Source organism: Notolepis coatsorum (genome assembly GCF_963971535.1).
Source record: "Notolepis coatsorum genome assembly, chromosome: 4".
Taxonomy (NCBI): Eukaryota; Metazoa; Chordata; class Actinopteri; order Aulopiformes; family Paralepididae; genus Notolepis; species Notolepis coatsorum.
In genome coordinates, this window is record NC_140168.1 from 85,888,358 (window position 1) to 85,906,993 (window position 18,636).

The 18,636-nt window shown below is 44.3% G+C and overlaps 1 protein-coding gene across 1 annotated transcript in view; it reads left to right on the top strand.

The window, feature by feature from the left end:
* kcnh8 (potassium voltage-gated channel, subfamily H (eag-related), member 8) overlaps positions 1 to 18,636 on the top strand; it is a gene marked incomplete at both ends in the record, with an annotated part of 262,061 nt that overhangs the window by 80,728 nt on the left and 162,697 nt on the right. The window contains 2 exons of the mRNA XM_084312013.1: positions 2,107 to 2,306; positions 11,463 to 11,712. Of these exons, the coding sequence (XP_084168139.1) occupies positions 2,107 to 2,306; positions 11,463 to 11,712 (450 nt within the window). The remainder of the gene's footprint in view (positions 1 to 2,106; positions 2,307 to 11,462; positions 11,713 to 18,636) is intronic.

Genomic DNA, 18,636 nt, shown 5'->3' on the forward strand with positions numbered 1-18,636 from the left:
GCTAACGTGCAGCCAGAAAGCTTTCTACTGAACGCACAGAGAGGAACTGGTATCTATCTTCTTGTCTCTCTCTGGAGAAGATGATAAGCAAATTTCCCAAAATGTTGGTGTGTTCCTTTAACCTGTCATAGAATGGGAGGGGTCTGCGACACAGGACAATAGAAGAGTGCCCGACAATTTTGACAATTTTGAAGGTCAATTTTGTATATATTTCTGTGATTGACAATTTGCCTGACATTTTCTGAATTGATACAGTAAACCCCACACACATTACACAGTACTCCAAGCAGGTTAAAACAAACACTGAATCATGTGCAAATACTATGTGACCTTTAACTATGCCTTCTACCTTGATCCTGCTCTCCATGGGACAGTATGAACTATAGGTATAGATAGATACAGATAGGAAAGAAGAGAGTAGTGATTTAAATGATGGTACACTTAGCACAATAGTAGTAATGATAAACTATTAGCATAATGTGTTGTATTGTATTATGTATTAAGTATTATGTATTATGTAATATGTATTATGTATTGTGTTTGATGTTTTAGGTAAATTATGTGGATCCTTGCTCCTTCTTTCTGATCATGTCTGACCATGTCATCCCTCACCACACATCCTTCTCCCTCTCCTTCTCTCCTCTCTTTTATTCCCTTGCTCTTCTCCCCCCCTCTTTTCCCCTCCTACCTTTCTCTCCTCTCCCTCTCTCCTCTCCCCCTCCTCTCCTCCCCTCCTGTCCTCTTCTCCCCATCCTCACCCTATCTCCTCCCCTCTTCTCCTTCTCTCCTCTCCCCTCTACTCCTCTCCTCTCCTTCCTCATCATCTCCTCTCTTCTCTCCTCCCCTTCCATCCTTTCCTTTTCGCCCCTCTCCTCTTCTCTCTACTCCCTCTCTCCTCACTTCCCCCCTATTCTCTCCTCTCAATTTCTCCTCCCCTCCTCTCCTCCCCTCCTGTCCTCTTCTCCCATCATATCCCTCTCTCCTCCCATCTTCTGCTTCTCTCCTCTCCCATCCTATCCCTCTCTCCTCCCATGTTCTCGTTCTCTCCTCTCCCATCCTATCCCTCTCTCCTCTCATCTTCTGCTTCTCTCCTCTCCCTTTCTCCTCTCCTCATCTCTTATCATCTCCTCTCTCTTCTCCACTCAACTCCTCCCCTTCCTCATAATCTCCTCTCTTTTCTCCTCTTCTCATCTCATCTCATCTCATCTCATCTCCTCTCCTCTCCTCTCCTCTCCTCTCCTCCTCTCCTCTCCTCTCCTCTCCTCTCCTCCCCTCTCCTCTCCTCTCCTCTCCCCTCAACTCCTCTCCTCTCCTTCCTCATCATCTCCTCTCTTCTCTCCTCCCCTTCCATCCTTTCCTTTCCGCCCCTCTCCTATTCTCTCTACTCCCTCTCTCCTCACTTCCCCCCTCTTCTCTCCTCTCAATTTCTCCTCCCCTCCTCTCCTCCCCTCCTGTCCTCTTCTCCCATCATATCCCTCTCTCCTCCCATCTTCTGCTTCTCTCCTCTCCCATCCTATCCCTCTCTCCTCCCATGTTCTCGTTCTCTCCACTCCCATCCTATCCCTCTCTCCTCTCATCTTCTGCTTCTCTCCTCTCCCTTTCTCCTCTCCTCATCTCTTATCATCTCCTCTCTCTTCTCCACTCAACTCCTCCCCTTCCTCATAATCTCCTCTCTTTTCTCCTCTTCTCATCTCATCTCCTCTCCTCTCCTCTCCTCTCCTCTCCTCTCCTCTCCTCTCCTCTCCTCTCCTCTCCTCTCCTCTCCTCTCCTCTCCTCTCCTCTCCTCTCTCTCTCTTCTCTTCTCTTCTCTTCTCTCTCTCTCTCCTCTCCTCTCCTCTCTCTCCTCTTCTCTCTCTTCTCTTCTCTTCTCTTCTCTTCTCTTCTCTTCTCTTCTCTTCTCTTCTCTTCTCTTCTCTTCTCTTCTCTTCTCTTCTCTCCTCTCCTCTCCTCTCCTCTCCTCTCCTCTCCTCTCCTCTCCTCTCCTCTCCTCTCCTCTTCTCTTCTCTTCTCTTCTCTTCTCTTCTCTTCTCTTCTCTTCTCTTCTCTTCTCTTCTCTCCTCTCCTCTCCTCTCCTCTCCTGTCCATCTTCGAACCCTCCTCCACAGCACTGATGCATGCCCTGGTGTTTGGTAACGTGACGGCCATCATCCAGCGGATGTACTCTCGCTGGTCTCAGTACCACACCAGAACTAAAGACCTCAAGGACTTCATCCGAGTCCACCACCTGCCCCAGAGCCTGAAGCAGCGCATGCTGGAATACTTCCAGACCACATGGTCTGTCAACAATGGCATTGACGCCAAGGAGGTACATAACATTACCCCTCATTATTTTCACGCTGTTCTTAGGGACGTGGCTAAATAGGTCGAAAACCTCAATACTCTAGGTTTAAAACCTCAATTACTCTAGGTCTAAAACCTCAATGACTCTAGGTCTAAAACCTCAATTATTAAAATTATTTATAGATTTGTTTTATTTAATTTTTTATCTCGAAGCTTCGAATTAAAATCGAATCTCGGCCCGAAGCTTCGAATTCCAAAAGAAAATCGAAGGTCAGCCCTACACTCTAGGTCTAAAACCTTAATGACTCTAGGACTAAAACCGCAATTACTCTAGGTCTAAAACCTCAATCACTCTAGGTCTAAAACCTCAATTACTCTAGACCTAAAACCTCAATTACTCTAGGTCTAAAACCATTACTCTAGGTCTAAAACCATTACTCTAGGTCTAAAACCTCAATCACTCTAGGTCTAAAACCATTACTCTAGGTCTAAAACCATTACTCTAGGTCTAAAACCTCAATCACTCTAGGTATAAAACCTCAATCCCACTAGGTCTAAAACCTCAACTACTCTATGTCTAAAACCTCAATTACCTTTTCACACCCTGTCCGGGGCGTCCGGGGGGGTTTGATAAATTCATGAAAATGTCCGGGTTTCACGGACCGTTATGCATGTACTTAAATTGACTGGCGCATTGCACAGGTTACTACGGTACTCTGTTGCGTGTGTGACGTAATCCCAGCGAAGCTGTGTAGGCGGCTCTACTACGTTCACTCACACACACAACAGAGGAAGAGGACAGATCGGACTGCAGCTCACAATCACAAAAATGTGCCAAAGCACATTAGTGTCCCAACAATTATCAATACTCGTATTTTGGAATATACCTGTACACCCCGCGGTATTGCTATTGAATGATGTTTTTGAGTTTGCAGTGAACCCACAACTAAAAAGATTGGTTTTATCGGGTATCACAGTAGCTAAAAAACTGATTGCATCACGTTGGTTTCAACCGGAAAAAATGTGCCGGAAAGTGTGGTTTCTTACATATCTCGATGTGATATATCAAGAAATATCAACAGCAAGAATTCTGGGGCTCAATGAATCCAAAATGTTAATGTGGTTAGAAGTGGTGGAGAGAATAAAAGCTAGCCTATAATGGTGATGTCTGGTTAGGAGGGAGGGATAATGGAGGTACTATCCAAGAGGGGGTCCGGGAGGGGGGGGTTTGAGCTGGAGCATATGTGTGTAGGGTTTTAGAAAATAGGTATTAGGGGTATATTATACTAACATTTATATAATTGTAACTTCGCTGGATATACACGGTATACGGTTAAAATGTTATTATTGACTATTTTTGTTTTATCCTGTTTCTGTACTTGCATATATTTTAACTACCTTTACTGAAAGTTTCATTATACAGTGTGTGTTGAGTACTGACTTTTAATAAGTTTTGTTTTGCAATAATAAAAAAAATTAAAAAAAAAAAAAAAAAATTTGCCAAAGCGTAGTACGTTTACAGATGCACTTAAAAATTCCAAATGTACCGTCCCGGTCGGAACAAATGGGAGGCGGAGTGCACCGTGTGCAAAGCTTGCACGTACGTGGCTTTGTCTAAGATCTCTAATCGGAGATCTAAAGTGGTCCGCACACGGCGAGCGGCCAACGTCGCCTGGCGATGCGATCGTCTGTCGCTCAACGACAATCGCCTGGCCCCCCACACCAGAGCCGACCGTTCAGGTATAATAAGCTAGTTTCAAGTTTCTTTAATAGTTGTCATACAGAAGTACAGAATACTTTTATACAAAATGCTTCTTACTGTTACGCTCCAGAGACTGTGCAAGACAAGATAAGTATGAAATAAAATAACATAGTATAGCATGTAAATTAGAAGTAAAAAAAAATGAGGTCACAGTGTTCAGTTTAGACATATGTATCATATTATGTGTCGCTCTGTCTAGCTGGGGGTGTGGTTACTTGTTTCCCCCCGGAGGGAGATATAGGAGGACGGACCGGATGTTAGGTTGTCGTGAAGCGAGCGTATTAGCAGGTAGCTGTGTTGTGCATTACGAGGGAATATTAACCTGTAAAACCCATATTGAGCTGGAATTAAACCACCACGAATACAACCTCTCCTCATTCTTCCTGACATTACTGCATGACTGATCGCTACAATACGTTCACTAGGCACCGATTGGACAAGTATTGTTATGCAGCTGAGAGAGGATGTTTTTTCACAGAAGACACTGTTCTGTTCTCAACCATCATTTCTTTGGACAATAAACCTTATAAACTACATCAGCTGCAGCCTGGACATTAAACTCTGTCAACACCCACAACTTCTTTTGTTACCCGAGTATAAAAACACTAGTAGGTGCATCGTGGCACATTGTTCATTTATTAGTTAATGACAAGCGGCCACTATAGCTTCTCCAACTAACGTTATTTATTTAAATTGTTCCTGTTAATAATAATTAACATAAGTAGCATGGTAATAATACGTAGGTTATTGAACAATGAATGTATTGATTAGGGATGCTCGATATTGGCTTTTTTACCAATACCGATATACTGATATTGTCCAACTCTTAATTTCCGATACCGATATCAACCGATACCGATATATGCAGGGTTTCCCCCTCCAAAAAACGGAATAATTTCAGGTAATTAACATTACATATCTCTTGTTGTGGAATTAACACAACATTATGCATACTTTTGACAATAAATTAAATCAGAATTTGTTCTTACTTGCTTGCCTGGGTAAATAAAGGTTATAGAAATGTAAAAAAAGAAAAATAATAATAATAATAATAATTTCTTTTAAACCGATACCGATATTTTCCGATATCACATTTTAATGCCGATATATCGGACATCCCTAGTATTGATAAATTAATGGTGTACAAATGATACACCAGTAGAACTTCTGTACTACTTCTACTGTAGAAGTCATGTTATTTCCTCATTGTCCTTGCTGTGTCGCCTGCCGTCGCCTAAAAAAATAGGATCGAGGCGATTTTTTGCTAGGCGACAGAAATTGCTGCGCGACCGTCGCTTCAAAATCTCCTGCCGTGTGGGTTCTCTCATTCATAACAATGGAGGCGATAGAATTCTGTCGGTCGCCTCGCTTAAAAAATCGGTCGCTTGGCAAAAATCGCCCGCCGTGTGCGGACCACTTTAGAGCGCACATGGACACAGAAAAACATAAAACAAAAAAGCTGTGCAAGGTGAGAGTTCGTCTGCAAAGTTGACCAAATTCTTTGTTAGACCCGGGAAAACAGAGGATGCTGTAAATGCGTTTTCATTTCATCCTGTGAAACATCACAACAGCTACAGATCCATGGATTGCACCAGTGCCTTGCTAAAAAAGACATTTCCAGACTCTGACACTGCCAACAATTTTAGTAGCCTATTATTTGGTTCATGGTGCCTAAACATTTTTTTGTTTGATTTATGTAATAAACATAGGTAATAAATATGTTCTGTTCACTAATTTTGCACAATTAAGGCTATTGAACCCCAACTGCCAACAGTGCAACAGCAGAATGATATGGTTGTACTGGTAACAGTCAGACTGTGGTTATATATCTAGGCCTATACACGCACACACACACAGACGCCCGCCCGCGCGCGCACACAAACACACACACACACACACACACATAATGCACATGCCACATACACACACATATATATACTGTACGTGCACATACACACACATACATGCACGTACACACACACACACACACACACATATATGCATGTGCACACATACACACACATATATTATATATATATGTGTGTATCTTTTATTATATATATATACTGTACGTGCACACACACACACAAACACACACACACACACACAGACACACACACACACACACACACACACACACACACACACACACACACACACACACACACACACACACACACACACACACACACACACACACACACACACACACACACACACACACACACACACACACACACACACACACATGGTTGTGGTAGACCCCAGGTGGTGAGATCAGGCAACTGCACCTCCTCATCCATCACGCTCAACATAGGGGCCCCCCAGGGCTGTGTTCTGAGTCCCCTCCTCTACTCGCTGTACACACACAACTGTGTGGCACAGTGGAACAACAACACAATCATCAAATTTGCTGACGACACAGTAGTGGTGGGCCTGATCTCTGCCAACGATGAGAGGGCCTACCTGGAAGAGGTAAAGAATCTAAGTTTAGGTTCGTGTTAACATTAGATAATGTACAAAATAAACGTTTTCCGCTGCTATAAACGTTGCACTTTTATTTTGACAACCCCAGAAAGGAAGTCATTATATATGCTTTACCCCGCTTCACTTGTGATGAAGCTAAGCTATGCTAACAGAGCGACTGTTCCCTAAGCTAAATGCACGCACAGAGACAAAAAAGGTATGTATCTTCTTGTCTAACTCCAGGGAAGATGTTAAATAAGCTAATTTCCCAAAATGTTGGAGGTTCCAAGCAGGCCACGTGAGCGGATCGGCGCGGCCGAGAAATCCGCTCTTCGCTCTTTAAAGCTTGGTCCGCTCCGCTAATCGCTCATGTTGACCCCGCCCCCAAGTCGCTCTCCGCTCGCTCCCCGCTCACCTTGAATCGAGCGCTCCCCGCTCCCCGCGCCAGATCGCTGGGCAGATATATTTATTTTTTTGGAGCATGGTGTAAATTAGCTCAAACTACAACAGTCTACACCCCCTGGGCCCCTTAACAATTGTTTGTATTGAGCCGCATTGTAATTGTACCCATTCTGCAATGTTAAATAACGTTGTTTATCCATTCACTAGCTCTATTAAGCGATGATAGGCTAGCCGAGCCACAATGCTATGGTCGCTGCCATTAACGTTAGCATGTAAGCTAACGACAACAACAATGGCGTCGATACTTTTTCTAACAGGAGTGAGTGACACAGCCTGAACAGGATATCACAGGTTCACCCTTCTCATTGGTTGAAAATGGCCTTCATGTTTGTACATCGCCATCTGTTGCTTTGGCATTGTACTGCATGTATATATTACATCAACAGTGTTAAACCACTGTGAGCGGCCTGGAGTGGATTGGAGCGGAGGAGAACTCTCGCTCCGGACGTCGCGCCAACTCATTTTAAAACCCACTCCTCGCTCACGTCAAAACCGCCCGCTCCGTGCCCTGCGCCGCTCACGCGCCGCGCCGCTCACATGGCCTGGTTCCAAGTGAGTCAGAAGATCCTTAAGAACTTCTACTCATGCACAATAGAGAGCATCCTGACTGGCAATATCACCTCCTGGTTTGGGAATAGCACACACAAGACCGTAGCAGACTACAGAGAGTGGCCCGTTCAGCCAAACGCACAATTGGAGGTGGGCTACCCATTCTCCAAGACATTTACAACAAGCGGTGCATGGGTAAGGCTAAGAGAATAATCAAAGACTCCAGTCACCCAAACAACTGCCTCTTTGAACTGCTGCGGTCAGGCAAGAGATACCAGAGTCTCATGGCAAGCACAGAGAGACTCAGAAGAAGCTTCTATCCTCAGGCCATCAGGATGCTAAATGACAATAACATAACCATCAAATACACTCACAGCACACACATCCACACGCACACACTCACTTTAAACAAACAACTCACTGCAACACCCACTTTACCCACTTTAGACACTTATTAACACACTATTTATTTATTGGTAAAGAATTTGCACAACAACTCATACCTCATTACACCTTACTGTAAATTGTACCTACATTTTATCTCATCCCATTTCTGCATTGTGCTGAATATTGTATTGTAACTCACTTACTTTTCTACTCTGCATTGTATATTGTATATATGTATATATTGAACACTTTTGTCTACGTACTTGACTTCCATTCTATACTTATTATACTTATTTTATAATTATCGATTTTTATCTAGCACAATCTCTGGAGCAAAACAGAAAGAAGCATTTTATATAAAAGTATTCTGTACTTTTGTATGACAACTAATAAAGAAACTTGAACTTGAAACTTGGTTTTTGGACGTCTTTTTCAATCAGCTTCTGTTTTTGGCTTCTCAAAATCACAACGTATTGGAATCAATAATTCATTCCACGTCCCACGTGTCCCTCACCACGCATTCCCATTTTCTGACTGAGATTCAACCCTTCATCACCAAATGGGAATAGTGATGATGATATGATCAATATAATCTAATATCCTGTGAATGTTGGAACAAAAGGGTTAACTTGTCTCATCAGAAAATGGGACGGATGGACGGACGGAAGGGGGGCAGAGGTGTTTAGCAGGCTGTGCCGTAGAGGTGTAGAGACAGAGGTGTTTAGCAGGCTGTGACGTACAGGTGTAGAGACAGAGGTGTTTCAGGCTGTGATGTACAGGCGTAGAGACAGAGGTGTTTAGCAGGCTGTGCCGTAGAGGTGTAGAGACAGAGGTGTTTAGCAGGCTGTGACGTACAGGTGTAGAGACAGAGGTGTTTCAGGCTGTGATGTACAGGCGTAGAGACAGAGGTGTTTAGCAGGCTGTGACGTACAGGTGTAGAGACAGAGGTGTTTAGCAGGCTGTGACGTACAGGCGTAGAGACAGCGTAGTGGGTCAGAAACAGAGACAGACAGATGTTTGAAAAAAGGTAGATGGGGAATAGCCTGTGGTGAATAGAAAAGAGAGATAGAAAAGCTATGACATCACCACATATATCTGCTACATTATCAGTCAGTGTAGGACATTTTAGGAGTATTGCAGATATTGCCGATTGCCGTTTGCCTGTGAAACAGAACAGCCGTCGGGAAACACATCAGAGCCCTTTAGATGGAGCGATGACGAATCACAGACACATGAATTATAGATATGCCTGTTGATTAAACTCAGACCGCCTCTGACGTCGGCGCAACAGCAAGAAATCTTTGTCCCGGCAAGGGCAGTGGCTGGCTGGGCGAACTGACTTTGCCAACTCAACCAATGCTGACTGAAGCCTTTCCCATAGTCGGGCGCACCGTACACGGCGCAGACTCCTGCGGGCTCAAGCGGACCCAAAGCAGAGTCCAAGTGCGAAGCTCCTATTTTCTTGTCAGATAGGGCTGCTGGCCAGTGTTTACTCAGTTTTGTGTGTGTGTGTGTGTGTGTGTGTGTGTGTGTGTGTGTGTGTGTGTGTGTGTGTGTGTGTGTGTGTGTGTGTGTGTGTGTGTGTGTGTGTGTGTGTGTGTGTGTGTGTGTGTGTGTGTGTGTGTGTGTGTGTGTGTGTGTGTGTGTGTGTGTGTGTGTGTGTGTGTGTGTGTGTGTGTGTGTGTGTGTGTGTGTGTGTGTGTGTGTGTGTGTGTGTGTGTGTGTGTGTGTGTGTGTGTGTGTGTGTGTGTGTGTGTGTGTGTGTGTGTGTGTGTGTGTGTGTGTGTGTGTGTGTGTGTGTGTGTGTGTGTGTGTGTGTGTGTGTGTGTGTGTGTGTGTGTGTGTGTGTGTGTGTGTGTGTGTGTGTGTGTGTGTGTGTGTGTGTGTGTGTGTGTGTGTGTGTGTGTGTGTGTGTGTGTGTGTGTGTGTGTGTGTGTGTGTGTGCGTGCGTGCGTATGAAGGAGAGAGAGTAGATGACAGCGCGTATCAGAGTGTTGAGGGTTTAGAATGCAATACATTTTGTTTTGTTATTCTGAACATAATCTCACAAACATCCAAAAACTCGAATCAGTTTTGCACACATTTCATTAATTTAGTTGACAGTTATTGAGAGTAAATGAGTGAATTACAGTTGGAAAGTACACTAGTGATCTTATCGCAGAAATGTAATCCTTGTGTTGTGTTGATTACAGCTCAATGAAATGCAGATGCGAAAATACCCGCTACCCCCATTTCATGGAGCTGTAATTAACACAACACAAGGATTCAATGTCCCCGATGTCATCACTGGTGGCCATATTCAAAGTGATCTACTGCAAGATGTAGAGACACCAACATTTCTACTGCAAGATGTAGAGACACCAACATTTTGGGAAATTACCTTACCATCTTCTCCAGAGACAGACAAGAAGATAGATACCAGTTTCCTCTCTGTGCGTTCAGTAGAAAGCTATCTGACTGCATGTTAGCCTAGCTTAGCACAATGAATGGAAGCGGACAGTGACGGGTAGCCTAGGCATGGTCCAACTAACATCTCTCCCGAAGGCTAACCGGCACTGTCCGCTTCCATTCATTGTGCTAAGCTAGGCTAACATGCAGCCAGATAGCTCTACTGGACGCACAGAGAGGAATCTGGTATCTATCTTCTTGTCTGTCTCTGGAGAAGACGGTAAGTTAATTTCCCCAAAATGTTGCCGTGTTCCTTTAAGGGGAGGAGTATAAAGAAACTGCAGACTTCTGGACGCACCCTCGCCACTACCATTGAACTACATCCACCGTTGGAAAAAGCAGCCGTCGTTGTGGCGACCTGGGATTAAAAACGTCACCAAAACAATACATATAAAAAAAAAAACAAGTTGTGCGTTTAGTTGGGCTTAATATATGGAAAAGCCCATCATTTCAAGAAACAGAGACACTTTATAGAAAATAAAAACAAGTGGAATTAAAACAAAAGGCAACGCTAGTTGTCACGTTGCCGATACGCATGTCATGACAAAGACATTAATTGTTTGACTATTAAATTACAGTCGACAGGGAGCTAACACGTGTGTAGTGTTTGTTTTCTCCATCCTTCTGCGTTTCCATTCGCTTCCTGTTTAAGGGGGTAGTGGCATTTCAGAAGTCGTTATATCGGAGGTCCATCGTACTCTCCCTCACCCCGCTAATCAGTTTGGGACGCCCTTCAGTGCGGAGAACGGAGGCGGAGTGGAGCATGGAATGGGATTGAGCTAACATGTGGTGTTTTCACAGCTGACATCCTCTGACCCGTCTCTCTCTCTTTCTCTCTCCTCCACCTCTCCCTCCCTCTCTACCTCCCAACCTTCTCCTCCCCTCTCCTTCCCTCCTCCCCTCCCTCCCTCCCTCCCTCCCTCCCTCCCTCCCTCCCTCCCTCCCTCCCTCCCTCCCTCCTGGCCCCCTCTCCCTCCCTCCCTCACCCCTGTCTCTCCCTCCCTCCCTCCCTCCCTCCCTCCCTCCTTTCTCTCTTCATCCTTCCCTCCCTCCACCCTGTCTCTCCCTCCCTCCCTCCCTCCCTCCCTCCATCCCTCCCTCTCCCAGCTAATGAGGGACTTCCCCGACGAGCTTCGCTCTGACATCACGATGCACCTGAACCGGGAGATCCTGGAGCTGTCCCTGTTCGCCTCCGCCAGCCGCGGCTGCCTGCGCTCCCTCTCGCTGCACATCAAGACCTCCTTCTGCGCTCCCGGCGAGTACCTCCTCCGGCAGGGCGACGCGCTGCAGGCCATCTTCTTCGTCCTCTCGGGGTCCATGGAGGTGCTGAAGGACTGCATGGTGCTCGCCATACTGGGTAGGAGGGGAGGGGAGGAGGAGGAGGAGGAGGAGGAGGAGGAGGAGGAGGAGGAGGAGGGAGGGAGGGAGGGAGGGAGGAGGAGGAGGAGGAGGAGGAGGAGGAGGAGGAGGAGGAGGAGGAGGAGGAGGGAGGGAGGGAGGGAGGGAGGGAGGGAGGAGGAGGGCATGGTGCTCGCCATACTGGGTAGGAGGGGAGGGGAGGAGAAGGAGGAGGGAGGGAGGGAGGAGGAGGAGGGAGGGAGGGAGGGAGGGAGGGAGGGAGGGAGGGAGGGAGGGAGGGAGGGAGGGAGGGAGGGAGGAGGAGGGCATGGTGCTCACCATACTGGGTAGGAGGGGAGGGAGGGAGGAGGAGGGGGGAGGGGGGGAGGAGGAGGGGGGGAGGAGGAGGAGGAGGAGGAGGGCATGTTGCTCGCCATACTGGGTAGGATGAAGATGAGGAAGAGGAGGAGGAGGGCATGGTGCTCGCCATACTGGGTAGGATGAAGATGAGGAAGAGGAGGGGAGGAGGGCATGGTGCTAGCCATACTGGGTAGGATGAAGGTGATGAAGAGGAGGGCAGGAGGAGGAGGAGCAGGGCATGGTGCTAGCCATACTGGGTAGGATGAAGGTGATGAAGAGGAGGAGGAGGAGGAGGAGGAGGAGGAGGAGGAGGAGGAGGAGGAGGAGGAGGGCATGTTGCTGGCCATACTGGGTAGGATAGGAGGGGAGGAAGAGGAGGAGGAGGGAAATGGAGGGGAGTGGGGAAGAGGAGGAGGGAAGAAGGGAGAGCGGTATATATGGAAGGCTCTTGATAAGTCTATAGGTCACAGGGCCACTCCTTTTGACCACAGCCTGAAGAAACTTGAACAATTCCTGCTCCGTACCATCATTACACCGTCAGGATGCAGCGCTGCGCCCCGAAGCAGGCTGTATTAATAGAAAGTCAGCCGCCGGGAGCATTTGGAAATTATAATAGCTCTGTGCTTTGTTAGTCTGACAAGGGACTCCATTGTTCAAAGACATCTATGGAGGAGCGTGGAGATGTCCTGAAGGACCATTGTTATAGAAACGAATACAAAACCAAGTCTAACTGGGGAGCCATTGTTTCAATATCAATATTCTCCTGCTATGAGAGACCCCAGAATTACTTATTTAGAGGTACATTCATCTTTACAAAAAAGTCAGTGTTGCAGTCGAGTCACTAAATCTCAAGTCCGAGTCCCCAGTGTTCGAGTCCCGAGTCCAAGTTCGGGTCACCAAAGAAGAGCCCGAGTCGAGTCCGAGTGGAGTCCCCATTACCCTAGTCCGAGTCCAAGTCATCAAGGTTGAGTCTGAGCTGACATACAAATAAAAAAAAGGTCTACATTAAACATAAATGACACAGCGGTCACCATTTCAAAGGGAGTTTATTTACTTTGTGACACAATAGCCAAACAAATGCACTAGCACTATCAATATCTTAAGGGGCGACAGTGGTTCAGGAGGTAGAGCAGTTGTCTGGTAATCTGGAGGTTCCCGGTTCGATTCCCGCTCCTCCCGGGCAGCGTGTCAAAGTGTCCCTGAGCAAGACACTTAACCCCTAATTGCTCCTGATGACCTGTTGGCACCTTGCATGGTCGCCTCTGCCATCGGTGTGTGAATGTGTGAGTGAATCGGTCAAATGTGAGGAACAAATTGTAAAGCGCTTTGGATAAAAGCTGCTATATAAATGCAGCCATTTACCATTTATGGCAAATGATTAGGGTCTATTACAAAAAATTATAAATAAATTAACAATTAACAAGTCCGAGTCCTCGCCTGCACCTTCCGAGTCCGAATGCAGAAAATGCTCCAGTCCAAGTCCAAGTCTGAGTCATCAGTGCTCAAGTCCAAGTCGAGTCACGAGTCCTGAAAATCAGTCCAAGACTTGGACTTGAGTCCTACAACACTGGGGTACATTGTGATCCACTCAGACGACTAAGCGTTTTCACTAAGCGTCCTCAACAGGCCAGTCTATAAACCCAGTCTTACGGTCGAACCAAGTGGTCAAAAGTGGCAGTACCCAGGGACAGACAGACACAGGAAACAGATGATAAATAAACTGGGGAATAAACAATACTATCCTAACGGGGCCTAAGTGGGGGATGTGTGTGTGTGTGCCAGCAGAGAACATGTGAATGAGGTGTGTAATACAAAATAACCTATGTGTGTGGATGCGTGTGTCTAACATGTAAAACTAATGTGGTGTAAAATGTAAATGTGTCAGGCTGTTGTTCGTTTGCGTGTACTAACCAGTCGGTAACTGAGGGTGGGGAAATGTGCGAGTACAAAGTCTATTTGTGCGTCCCGAGACGCCAGTGGGAGAGCGTGTGTGCGCAGGAAGTGAAACGGTGTTAATCCGAGCGCAGGGGGGGTATCCTTGAAGGAGAGAGGAGAAGACAACGCCGGTTAGCAAACGATAAAGACGAAACAAAACACTGGGGGGAAAACAAAGTAATAAAACCGGGTTAGTCCAAGACACAAGTGTTGTGTCCTCACATTACATCTTGTAGCTGTACTCCCAAGAGTCTCCACTATGGGGCGCAGTTAATACAATGCCCTGTTATGCCTACAGCTGAAGTGCAGAAGAAGAGTACACGATGCTGTATGATGATACGTGCAGAAGAAGAGTACACGCAGAATGATAATAGAACAGAGTGTACCATGTTGTAACCTAACCTGCTATGCTTGACTAAAAGACTAAAGAGTAATCCTGTATCCGGAGTCTTATTACTACACCTCTACCTACATACAAAATACTACGTACGTACAACATAACAACGAGGAATACTAATGCAAAGATTTGTAAATAGACTTCTTGGTAAAACGAACCACAAGTGATCAGTACGAACAAGCACTGAACGACGGGCTGTCGGGCTCTTTATGCTGCCGGTGCTCCTCCCTCCGCGTGCGCCCAGCTGCTCCCAATCGCATCTGATTAAACTCGATGAGTTGGGACGAGGTGGGAGTCACAACACCCAGTCTTTCAACTCCCTGCAGTCTATAATAATAATAATACACTTTATTTGTATAGCACCTTTCATACAAAAATTGCAGCTCAAAGTGCTTCACAACAGAAAAAATACAGGCATAAAATGAGCACATACAGTGCAGACATATAAAATCACAGTTTTTCACAACATCCCAATAGGCCACCTTGTTTATGGTTTGATTCAGTTTAAAAAATGGACAATAATAAAAAGAGATAGAATAGAGATAGAATAGACAGAGTAAAATAGTGCAATAGTGCAGTGCAATAAAATAGTAGAATAGAATAGACATACAATTTGCACATGAAGTGCAGACATATAAAATAACCTTTTTTTTTACAGTGCAATAAAATAGTTCTGGATTACTGTTTAATAGTTTAAAGTCGTCTTTACCTTCCCTGTTTGGTATCCACAGTTTAAAACCAGACAGTATTCCCTCCTGTTTGACTCAGGGCAAACCTCCCTCTCAGGGTGCAGTTCTAGGCCTGGGTATATAGTGTCACGTCACCAGACAATCTGCTATACGGCTATGACCCATCTGACCTTCATGACACACCCGTAAATGGTAAATGGTAAATGGTAAGTGGTAGATGGTAAATGGTGCATTTATATAGCAGCTTTTATACAAAGCGCTTTACAATTTTTGTTCCTCACATTCACCCATTCACTCAAACGTTCACACACAGATGGCGGAGGCGACCAACCACCGTACCAATTTGCTCATCAGGAGCAATTATGGGTTAAGTGTCTTGCTCAAGGACACTTCGACACGCAGCTTCGTGGGAGGAGTGGGAATCGAACCGGGAACCTTTCCCGACTACCAGACGACCGGTCTACCTGCTGAGCCACTATCACTCCGGTCGCGCTTGTATTCCTCCGGCATCTGTCATGTGGACGTTTGAGAGAGAGAGAGAGAGAGATGGAGATGGAGATGGAGAGCTGGAGAGATGGAGAGAAAGTTTCATAGAAAGAACACTCCTTGCGCCCCTCGATCACTGTCTCTGAGATAAGACATTTGAAGGATGTAGTCCTCACAATCTTTTATGGCGTGTGTGTGTGTGTGTGTGTGTGTGTGTGTGTGTGTGTGTGTGTGTGTGTGTGTGTGTGTGTGTGTGTGTGTGTGTGTGTGTGTGTGTGTGTGTGTGTGTGTGTGTGTGTGTGTGTGTGTGTGTGTGTGTGTGTGTGTGTGTGTGTGTGTGTGTGTGTGTGTACCTGTTCATTACGTCAGCGACATGTTCTCTTTTTTACCATTGCTATTCATTACCATAACAGCTTTTCATCGTTGTCTCTGCTGTGTGTGTTTGTGTATCTGTGTCGTGGGTCTCTGTGGCCTTGATGGAGAATGACGTCTGTGTCTGTGACTGTATACAGCATTCCTGCCATTGTGCGCGTTCTCTTCTCTCCTAGCGCGTGCCGTGTGTGTGGTGTTGTGTGTTTGTGTTTGTGTGTGTCTGTGTTGTGTGTTGTGTGTTGTGTGTGTGTCGAGACTCGACAGGCAGTGTCTATGAGCCGCTAGCAGCTGTAGAATCTGTATTGGTAGAACAGCAATGTAAAGGATGCCACACAACAATGGTTGGTGGTAATTGCTTTCGGTACAGCATGTTAAATAGCACTGGGACATCAACATGAAACATTAGACATCAAACACCCCCCTCCCACCTCCCAATCCCCACAATAAATACATAGATACATAAATACATGCAGGACAATCACAGATAACAGTGTCAGTCAGTGACAGATGCTTGCCCATCTGTGCAAGGGGGGGTGGGCCAGGGTGTTTAGTGTTAGGACTGCTGTGGGGAAAAAAACTTTTTTTTTTGTATTTTTTTTTTAATAATTTTTTAAACAAACACATAAACAAACATGACAAGACACGATAAGATATACAAGCATTAGTTGACAGTGCACATCCAATGAAATCACATTTTAGTTAATTGTCTTATATAGGATATACCCTTAATACCTGTTATCTAAAAACCTACACACATATCCCAGATAGCAAAAAATGAGTGAATCAACGTTGAAATAGGGTTCAGCAGAAATATTGAATCTATGTTGAAGCCTGACATCTAAATTATATAGATCGTTGTCTATGACCCTAACGTTGAATCAACGTTAGGTGTCAACCATAGCTGATACTATATCAATGTTGATTCAACCATCATCTAAATGGTAATCTACATGCACATTTTAGTTGATTTTATATTGAATCAATGTTAGACATCAATGTTTATTCAACCATAATCTAAATGGTAATCTACATGCACATTTTAGTTGATTTTATATTGAATCAATGTTAGACATCAATGTTTATTAATCTAAATGGTACTCTACTTGTACATTTGTAACTTGTACATCTACTTGTAACTTGTAAAGTTAAGGAATCAATACTGATTAATGTACATTTTACATTAAACTATTGCTGCTGATATGTATACATCATAACATTACATGTTTTTTTCCTGCTGTTAAACACACTATTGTTAAATAAATAATAATACAATTCTTATATGACCATATTTCCAAAAATGTGTGAACAAAAATGACAACATGGCTTTAATATGAACATTTATTTTTTTCTAGGGTATCAGAACTTCCAGTGACTAAAACTTTTTACAAAAAACAAATAACAGACCTTATAACAGGCTTTCATTAACAATATAGCCACTGCCAGAATAGTGACACACATATTGTGTGTGGTGAGCACACGCATTCATGCACAACGAAGACAAGATTGCAATCATTTTAACTATAAATTTATGAGCTCAAAGTATGAGCTCACTACTGACTGAAATGTCCAACAAAAAGCATCAATTGTCAAATAATATTGATCACATTAACTAGACTAGATGTTTGAGGAAATTAGAAAGGGAACAACAACTTAACCCTTGTGTCTGATCAGATTCGTATTTGTTGTTTGATAACTTTGCAGTGATGAGCCAACATAATATGTGGCATAATCTTTTAATTATCTTGTATTTTTTTTTTACTCTTCATAAATTGTTTATTCCACTTCAGCCCGATCATAACCACCACATATTCTTTTTTTTGTCATATTTAACAACTCTTTTCAGAAAAGTGGGAGTATTTCATTACAAAAATAATATAAAAAATTGTTATGATCAGGGCTGAAGTTGAATAAAATATTTATGGAAAAGAAAGTGGGAAATTATTTCAACATAATCTTTTTATGGAGTTTTTCAATTTAGTCCCCTAATAAGAGTATAATACTTTAGTTTTCAGACACAAGGGTTAAATATAAACAATGGCATAGGATTTGAATTTAAACACAGTGGAGCTTAGATGATCTACAGTTGTCCACGACTTATCCTCCAAGGCATCTGCTATATAATAATCTTCAGATTTACTTAAGTGTTATTAGTAGGTTACAGCAGTAAGCATTAGTTTGCTCAGTCAATTATGGCCAATTCGTTTTATATTGTTTAATACAGTTAAATAAATAGATAAACTGTACCGAAAATAATACCGAACCGTGTCTTCAAAACCGAGGTAAGTACCGAACCGTGGATTTTGTGTACCGTTACACCCCTAATGTTTCTATAACTCTCTCCCATATAACTCTCTCCCATACCCTTAACACCAACCGCTGAAGTGCCCTTGAGCAAGGCACTAAACCCCCAACTGCTCCAGTGGAGTTGCTCAGTGGCCAACAGTGTCAGACTGTGGTTGTACTGGGGCCTAACAAAATTAATAGTTGGTTTCAGGTTGGTTGTCAGTTTGGCCATGGGTAGGTAGGGAATTTATTTTATTTGATTTTTTTATTTTATTCTTTCCCACGGCGACTATGGATAGGGAATTTCTTTATTTAATTAAAATGTTCACAACAACATGGATGCATGTACTCTGCCAGCATGTTTAATATCCATAATACTAAATGTTTGACTAAGATTTCTATGAAACTTTATTAAAAAAAA